At 41.5% G+C, this 9,268-nt stretch overlaps 2 protein-coding genes across 3 annotated transcripts; one reads left to right on the top strand and one right to left on the bottom strand.

Moving 5' to 3' along the window:
* Positions 1-629: 629 nt before the first annotated feature.
* Positions 630-6,627, top strand: BDCG_02965. 2 transcript variants are annotated; one of them, XM_045418553.1, is made up of 3 exons: positions 630-1,958; positions 2,542-3,481; positions 3,560-6,627. In XM_045418553.1, exons 2-3 carry the CDS (start codon positions 3,157-3,159, stop codon positions 4,765-4,767), a joined length of 1,533 nt encoding a protein of 510 aa, XP_045280246.1. In that variant the 5' UTR covers positions 630-1,958; positions 2,542-3,156; the 3' UTR covers positions 4,768-6,627. The 2 variants fall into 2 exon arrangements, with proteins under 2 accessions (XP_045280246.1, XP_045280247.1); XM_045418554.1 differs by having other exon boundaries at positions 1,118-2,156; positions 3,560-6,612.
* BDCG_02966 (uncharacterized protein) lies at positions 2,396-2,617 on the bottom strand (the record flags this gene model as incomplete). The annotated part of the gene is made up of 1 exon (XM_045418555.1): positions 2,396-2,617. One exon carries the CDS (start codon positions 2,615-2,617, stop codon positions 2,396-2,398), a length of 222 nt encoding a protein of 73 aa, XP_045275092.1.
* Positions 6,628-9,268: the final 2,641 nt, after the last annotated feature.

The raw sequence follows: 9,268 nt of genomic DNA, 5'->3' as shown, positions 1-9,268 counted from the left end.
AGTGTAGAGGTGGTAGAGGTGATAGAGATGGTAAGAGAGTGAGTGATAAGATGGGGGTAGGGTAGAGATATGAAGTGGAAGTGATAGAGGGGGCTGTGGGGTGGTAGAGGCAGTGGTGATAAAGGTGGTAGGGGTGGTAGAAGTGGTAGAGGTGATAGAAGTGGTAGGGGTGGTAGGGGTGGTAGGGGTGGTAAGAGTGAGTGGTAAGATGGAGGGAGGGGTATGAAGTGGAAGTAATAGGGGGTGCTACGGGGTGTTAGAGGCGGTGGTGATGATAGGGGGTAGATAGAGTGATGCAATTGGCAGGCGCCACTACGTATCCATGGATTTTTGATGGGGTGCACGTGATGTCACGTGAGGTCATGTTACAGCGTTTTTTGCACGGAAAAGTTGGTTTTTCTTTAGAGATGAGCAGAGAGCTTAATGTCTGACACTGTACTAGATCAATTGAACTTAAGCTTATCTATAAAATGAGAATTCATTGACAGTATCAAGATTCTAATAGAGTTTCTAGAATGTGAGCATGGTCAGGTCTGCAGCTAGATATATAGAACAGAGTTTCAATCTCTCAGAGTCTCACATCTAATCTATGACATCATTGAAGATGCCATTCCGAATAAGAATAGTCTGCAAGTTTCTGCAAGCTTCTGCAATCTTGTGATATCTCATATCTTCTTTCTATCTGAAATAGCTTCCTCCGTGGCGGGGCCTTGCCACCCCCGCCCAGGGCACGTTACAGTTGTGGTTGTGATAATAATGCTGCGATGAGGCGCGCCAACCACGGATGTGGGGAGCGAAGGCACGTGCACCCCTCCAAACCACTCATCAAGGGCCAAAAGAAAGAATGCGTGCCCAGCGTTCCGACGACGTGTTGCGCAGTTGTAATAAGCAGCGGGTCTTGAGCGGGGGCGGAAGCAGGCGGAAGACAAGCCCTAGGTGAAGCCAAGCTGAGCTAAGTTAAGCTCTGGCAGGGCCAGAATAACGGGCGTGGAATGGGAATGGAGCCACGTTCCATGCGAAGTCTGTTTCACTGAAGCCGGGCCTGGCTCTGGGCGAGATCGTTCTTTGGCCTTCCTTTTTTTATGTTTTCACTTTGTTTTTGCTTTGTTTTTGCTGTGGTAACTGTTACTTACAATGTAGATGTGGGATGATGTTTTTGGCAAGAGAAGCAAGCAAAGAAAGCAAGAAGCCGGAAAACCAGAAAAGAAGAAATAAACGCTGAATTCGACACTGTTTCTTTCTTCTTCTTTCCTGCTTCTCTTTGTCTGCATGGAGGCGGTGGGCTTTGACTCCCTCTCAGGTCAGGGGCCTGCTTGTGCTGTAGCACCAGGACTTCTTTTCGTTTTTATTATTATTTATTTTCGGGAACTGCATGTTTTTTCAGATGATGTGTGGTATATATAACTATATATATATATATGGGGTTGATCATTTTCGTCAGGATAGGATACCATACCGGCAGCAAACCGGATATAGCATCAGCATGATTATTAAAGGGTAAGCTAAATAAATAACTAATGAATAATAATAAATAGACATTGGAATAGAGTAGAAATAAGAATAAACACCAGCAAGCCAGCTAAAACCTTCCTGGCGGTCTGTCTGTTTGTGTTTGTCCCTCCCGCCTCCCGCCGAAATAGTATTCCTCCCTCCACTTTAAACCTTCGTCATTCTCCGCCTCTTGGGGCATATTTTCTCTTTTCTTCTTCTCCTCCTCCTCCTCCTCCTCTTCTTGTCTCCCCTCTCCTCTGACTTACTCGTTCCTTAAAAATAAAACAATAATACTCCACTCGCTTTCTTCCGCTCTTACAACACAAATAATCCGCAGCTGGACCGATTCCCTATTGGCGGCAAGCGTACTGGCGTGAGCTCTGTCCTGCGCGGTTGGTTGGGTGCAAGGGCTGAAGAAGTTACTGGGGCTGTTGCATTTTGCATTTTGCATTTTGCGCTGGACGTCTGTAAGTGGCTGCTTTGTTTCTTTTTTCTCTCACTACTTTCCTTTTCTTTTCTTTTTCCATTTTCCCTCCCTGTCAAGTTCCAAGTTTGTTGCCCGATTCCCGCCATGCCTTGCCTGGGCTGCGGTGGACAACTCAGGCGCTTGCCACAGGCACACATACATCGATCTATCTGTACTCCGTACAAACGAGAGAGATACGGTCAGTCACCGTCACACTCTACTTCTCCCCTTGATGCCTCCTCCTCTCCTTATTATTATTATTAGCCTTTCTGTTGTTCGTCTATGACGTCGGTGACATCTGTCCTGGCTATTCATTCCCCTGTGTCTGCTGGTGTGCTGTCCCCACAGAGAGGGGGAGAGAGAGAGAGAGAGAGAGAGAGAGAGAGAGAGAGAGAGCTTCAGCGCTCGCCCTGTCACCCCCGTCACATATTTCTACCCTCACTTTTTCCTCGTCCAGCCGATTGGAAGATCCTCCTCGCTCTCCAGTTCGTGCTTCATGTCAATCAATGCTGCTTGTTCCCGCTGGGCGACTCTGCAGATCCCGTTGACTTTTAAGAAATCGCTGACCTCCTGGATCCATCCAGTCTCTCGCTCTCCCACTTCTTCTCGCTCGTCTTTAAATACAACCACCCCAATCTCTGCCGCTGTCATCGTCTCCATCTCCGTCAAGCTAGTATTTCTGAGATTTAGGCCCTGACACTTCTACATCAATGAGTGTTGCCTCCCCTTTTCATATTCCTTGAGCAAGCCGTCGAATCCAATCCTGCTGCCAAAAGCCTACGTTAGCGCACGAAAACCACCATCCATCCATCTTAGTGTAACGGAGACTACAACAAGCAACATCCACCGCTCTGGTTCTTTGTCAGTCAGGGTTATAAGAAACATCCCACCGTGAAAACAGGAACCCCACGCTCTGTTTTTCTGTTTTTGTTATTAGTCTTGCTCGCAACTGGCAGCAACACACACACACAAAAAAAAAAAAAAAAACACATTGACCAACTCCTCACATTACCCGTTGGGCTCCCATCCACCCACCGCCACGTATTTTATCGCGTGTCCGGCTTATCGCCCGCGCACTTTCGTTCTCTCCTGCTACGAAGTAACAACGAATCGCACTCACTCAACTTCGTACACACAAGACGTTTACATCATGCTATAAAGCCTTTATTTAAAAAGAGGAGAAATACTACTTCAAGACTATGGTTCTTCTATCGCAGCTTTTTGAAACAGACAGACGCGAATGCTCGGAACGAAGCATGGAATCAAGCCAACCCCCTCCCTACGCTAGCCCCTCACCTCAGTCTCCCCAGTCTGTCGCGTCATCCAACCCGGGTTCGCCCGCTGTATCTCTCTTCTCCGCAAGAGCCCATAACAGATTCCCCAGCTCCGCGTCTTCGTTAGCCTCTTCTCCTGGCTTGGGGAGCCTTACAGAAGGATATAGCACTATGAAGACCCCGCTGACCGACGTCAAAGAGGACCCACTTGAGCTCGATACGAGTCTGGTTGACGGAAGCCCTTATTTTGGTGAGCCCTACTGTCGTTCGCAAACTGGGGACAACAAGCATTGTTTTCCGTCTTCTAACATCTCTGGTGAAATTGTAGCGCACTTCAACCAGGTTCACGCGGACGATGGCTATTCCGCAGTGCTGGAATACGATCTTTCAGACGACGTGGTGGAAAAGCCGAGCTCGCCCAAGAAGCGAAAGTCGGATGGCAGCACAGCTACATCCTTTCGCGGCATCTCTCGCTTAAGCAACCGATTTACTTCCATGTCGTCGAAATGGAAACACAAGCAAGGAATAGATACGGCAGTCTTGGAAAAATATGATGAATCGCTGAGATCGCGTGCAAATTCTGCAACGTCGACGTTGGTGAGCCCGACAGTTAGCTCACTCTCCATCCGACAAGGCCACACATCCCCCTCTCCAGCAAGAACAGCTTTTGAAGATCGGTTACATGAGAGTGGTATTCATCCCATAGACATCGACATGGCCAATCGACAGGGTATAATAGACACAGAGCCAAAGGCAACCACACCTTTACTGCCACCTTTGATGGTGAACCTTCCGAATCGGGATAACATATCGCCCACACAGTCACCACTACAGTCCCCCTCCGTAGCTGATGTGACTGACAGCAACTCGCACCCAAATACAACCCACAACTCCCTCGACGCTTCCAGAGCGACATGCCTACCTTCACCACCGCTATCCAAACAGGCCTCTGTATCATCCATCAGTCGACAATTGGCAGGAGCCAGAACTCAGGTTCAAGATCTCTCCCCAGTCGCAATGCCAGAGACGGATGACGAGTGGTCCGACAAGCTAGGCCATGCGAATTTCACCATCCGACCTGAACCCTATCTCCCCACCTCCCGAACGCTCGAAGCCTTCGAGGAGCACAGGAACAATTGGGAGCTTGCCCGCTGCAATTACGCGAAACATCTCACTCGCATTGCAGAGCACTACGGCGCAACATCCAACATCTACCGGCTCACGGAGGAGAAATGGGATTCGGTGGAGGCTGGATGGAGAGGGAACCACAACGAACTCGTCGCAGGTTTGGAAGACGGCAGAGGTAATCCTGTCAGCTTGCTACACAAACCGGACATCTCCAGCGTCGAAGCCATCAAAATCCCACAGCTGGACGATAAAAGCAAGTTTCCTGACCGTGGTGATGAGGATATTGTTGGACCAATGTCTGTGGCGCCTGTTCTTCAACGATCTTCGTATCCGTCGGGCAAATCGTTACGGAAGAGAACGTTCTTTAAGTTCTTGCAAGATCTGTTCACCCCTGGGATAAAAGCCTGACAGACGTCGATAAAGCTGCGCTGGCCATCATCCCATCCTGTGACCTTGTATCATAATTGGTTGCCATTTCCCCGTCGCCTTTTTGTTCGGATTTCAATTTTCATTTATTACTTTCTTCTGTTTCTCACATACATACAAGTCCCGCTCTCGCTTCTCGTTGATTCAAATGTCCCCTTCTCTTCCTTGTACAAACTAATCTATCCACATGCCTTCTTTTATTTCGTTGGCTTTATCCCTCAATTGTCAAGTGAAGTGTTTTCACAACACGACATCGTCGACTTTTGGGGAATAGCCGTGATTTCGTCCCTTCGTCCTTTCCATTCCTTACAGCTTATTACCATGCGACGACCGATCATGTTGGACGATGAATGATGACGCTCCTTTATAATGCTGCTTTTGCTAGAGATACCCACCTTTTACGCTCCTTTTATTATTAGACACACATACACAGTGAGAGGGAGACGTTCCCCTATTGATTCACCCTAGACCATATTTTATGCCCTATAATTATAATTCATTTATTACACCGCTTATATCTAGACCTCTTCTTTACATTTATATATCCGTCCTGCTTTTCTGCACAATTTACTATACGAGCTATTTTTCAGAACTTTTTATTTTTATTTTTTATCGATAGATAGTTGTTTTTGCACCCCACCCCATACCATTGTGAGAGACGCCTTGCGCTCACGCTAAAAAGGGCCTACCTGCCTTCTTATTTTTTAAAAATGTTAATTTTCTATATAATGAGGTGACTGCGAAGCGATGAATTTCGGATTCGGCTGCTGAAGAGAATGATGAGAGGGACCAGAGGGTAAGGAAATACCCGAAGAGCTCGAGCTGCAGCTTGTTCCAAGGAATCATATCATCCCTCTTTCCCCTTCCTTTTCCCTCATTGAACCCAATCACGCCAAATGGGCATGGGCGGGGTTGGTTTGCACTCCATTCCCATACTGATATCTCGCGGGTGCCTCGGACAGTTGGGTTTATTACACCAGACGGATGGGATGAATGGTATACATATATTGGTTAGAATTTCCTATAGACCCGGTTTCAGTCTACCTATCTCATCTCCCAATGTTCTATATATCATCGCGCGCGGTGTGTGCACTTTCGTCTTCCCTTATTTTTTTATTTTTTTTTCTGCATCATTTCTTTTTCATGCCGAATACCACCAACCATCAACCAACCAACCATCCCGCCCAACACATACATGTACATATCTTCAAAAGTGTTTCCCCCCCACTACTCCCACCCCAAGATGCCTGCATCTAATCCATAATAACTCTATTCTGGCCGCTCGATATTATCTATTAACCCATCCGCTCTGCCTTACTTTGCCACTCAGCCACTGACGCTCAACCCAACCCTCAACTTTGTCCTCCCAACATGTTTCATCATAGACATAGACCATACAGGGCTCTTTATTTTATTTTGCTGATTCATTCATTCATTCGCTAATTTGGAAAAAGAGGGCTCTTGGAAACGGTGAGAAAAGGGGTAAGTGAGGAGGAAGCTGTTGGGAGGGGTGAGTGTTTTTATTGTGGGAGTCTGGTGTGGGGCGTGTTGGGTGGAGGTTGCTTGTTGGTTAGAGGTATTGAGGCTTTGAAAATGATGATGAGATGATTAGATAGTACATCTGAATCATGATGAGTGAATGGATGAATATATGTCATGATTTGTGAGTTACTATTTATAGAGTTATCACATACGAACAATATTGTGGCGGATGTACGGAGTATTGCTTCCGAAAACAGAATTTTCTCAGCCCCTCTCTGAAAATTAGTAGCAAGAAAAATCAAAATATCCATGTTTCTCTAGAATCATTCAATTATCATTCAATACATATCTTGCTTACTTTTACCATCAATATGCTATTTTAACTCAGTGATTTCATTGTTAATAAAATTATACATCTTTTTTAATGAAGGTATTTTCAGAGTAGTTTGATTGCTGCTACATGACTCTTTATAAAGAGCTTGCAATCACCGACTATGTGAATCAGCAACTGTAAGCAAGTATGAGCAGAAGCAGTTGACTTACAGAGAGACAATTATACACCTCTTTTAATTACTGCTTCACTCAAGTAAATGTTTGTGATCTGATAGAGTAGCTGTGTAACTAGAAAATAAGATCTACATACAAGATTAAAAGTGTTTTCTGCTGAAGATTTCACAGAAAACTGATAATAATTGAAAGATAAAATAAAAATAAAAGAAACAGTAAAATGTGAAAAGTATAAAGCTTGCTTAATTGAAAAGATTACTAGCTTATGAAAAGTTATATAGTGAAAGAATTAATAAGTCAGAATATATAACTTAACACTCTCACTTATCAGAGTAATTATATATAATTGTGGCGGGCTGCGCCCGATCAATCATATAGACTCTTCCGTTACACTCCATAGATTCTTCCGCTTCATTCTCGAACGCGTACACTCTGATTCTCGGCCATTCTCAATCACCGATCCTCGGCCGCCATGAACGCGCCATCACATACATGTATAAATATTCACCTCAATCACTGATTCTCACACTTTCTCTTTCTTTCCTTCTCTAACATTTTTCTCTTTGTTATATAAGACCTATAATATTATACTGATCTATTCAGTGTAGGCCTCTTACACTAGAAAAATGTTCATTGTCTTCTTATTAGAAATGATTACTCACTGAGATATCTGAATATGTAACAATGTATAAGAAATAGAGAAATAGTTAAACAGTTAAGTGAACACTGAGTTCTCAGATAGAAGCTTACTTATCAGTCACTCTAGCTCTATAATAAGATCTTATAAAGAGAATATCAGTGAAAGATCTGAGAGTTCTGACATCTCAGATGTATAAGATATTTATATAATTATACATTCAATAATTGATATAATCATGTCTAATAATAATATAAAACTCTTAAACATGAGTATAGATATAATGTCACAGTGACTCTGAGTAATGTTGAAATTATAACAGCAATAGATAGCAGATATATATGCAACTTAACAACTTCAATATGAAGAGATTTAATAATTAACTCATGTAATTTCAACATCTATAGAATTGAATACAAAAGCACTGAAAGAATGCTTAGATACTTCTATATATTTCAATACTTTCAATCTCACTCTCTACTCATCATGAAGAATGGAAATGCTTACAAAACTGAGTATAGATGAAGATGTTATTAATTTATTAAATAATCAAGATTAATATACTAATAGATAATTAAAGAATTATATGAAACAGAAGTTTCATTTATAAATGAAAGTATATGAATCAGTATTACAAATGTCTGATAATATTATGAAATATCTTGATATTCTGTTCTGAGACACTGTTATATAATAGAAGATATTAGATTGATTACAGAGTATTTAACAGAGAAATACTTCTCTTATAATATTTATCTCTAACTTCAATATCAAGATCTTAAAAGCAGGTGATTAATCTTGAGAGAATTGAATGAAGATTAGCATGCTTAAGAAGACATTAACTTTCAAACTCTTACAGACTCTTATAAGTGTAAATAAAGACTCAACTTATAAAGACTTCTACACACAGCTCTGAATATTGAATGACTGTTTTATTAAGCTCAAGAGTATACAGAACAGTGATAGAAGATATTACATCTCAGTAACTCATACACTCACACTGAATAACAGCAATGATACAGATGTTATAAACTAAATAGATTTAAATTTCTATACATAAGCAAGGATTTTCACTGTTTAAATAGACTTTTAAGTCTCTAAGATTACTTCTGAAGAAGTCACTGATCAATATTAACATGAAGTGTGTATTAACTGTAACTCATCAGAATATATTACTTTCAACTGTTAATTAGTCTACATATCTTCTTGCTTAAAGAATGAATCAATGTCTGTTCACATCAATCATGTTATATTAGAGAAAGATTTGAAAGATAACTATGAGAATACTCTAATAAAACAGGAAAAAGATTAGCTTCTGTTCAAATTTATAAACAGAAGCTTGAAGAGATCAGATAATAATAATTTAAAGAGAAAATAGCAATGAATGCAATTCTTGTATCTACTGTGATTGATAATATATATAATATGAAAGTCATGATAGATAGCAGTCTATATTACTATACAATGATAAAATCTTTAGTTATAAGATATTATAATCTTTAGTGTATTCTCTTATTAAAATTCTGACTTCTCACATAATTTAATGATTCAAAAGATGTTTACATCTGTTACATAATAAAACTAAATATAGATGTCAGAGAATATCAGTGTGAAGATGTCTATGTATATAAAGTTGATAATCTTGATTATAATCTGATGTTAGAACTTCTCTGACTATCTCAATAAGACATCTTATTAAACACTTGAAACAGAAGTTTAATATTTCCTAATAATAATAGAATTCATGAAGATGATATTCACAAGACTATGAACCTGACACAGATCTCTATCAATACTTATAAAATACTCTGAAAAAGATGTGATTAAAACTGCTGATAGAGTTGCTGATAAAGTTAT

The sequence above is a fragment of the Blastomyces dermatitidis genome, assembly GCF_000003525.1.
Source record: "Blastomyces dermatitidis ER-3 genomic scaffold supercont1.3, whole genome shotgun sequence".
NCBI classification, from domain to species: Eukaryota; Fungi; Ascomycota; class Eurotiomycetes; order Onygenales; family Ajellomycetaceae; genus Blastomyces; species Blastomyces dermatitidis.
Note: the sequence above shows the minus strand (reverse complement) of the source record. Positions and strands in the feature narration are given on the sequence as shown.

Bases quoted from the DNA above. Each gene is read 5' to 3' on its own strand.
- BDCG_02965 (XM_045418553.1), top strand. From the start codon at position 3,157: ATGGTTCTTCTATCGCAGCTTTTTGAAACAGACAGACGCGAATGCTCG. The intron at 3,482-3,559 runs GTGAGCCCTACT...GTGAAATTGTAG, and splicing joins TGACGGAAGCCCTTATTTTG to CGCACTTCAACCAGGTTCAC.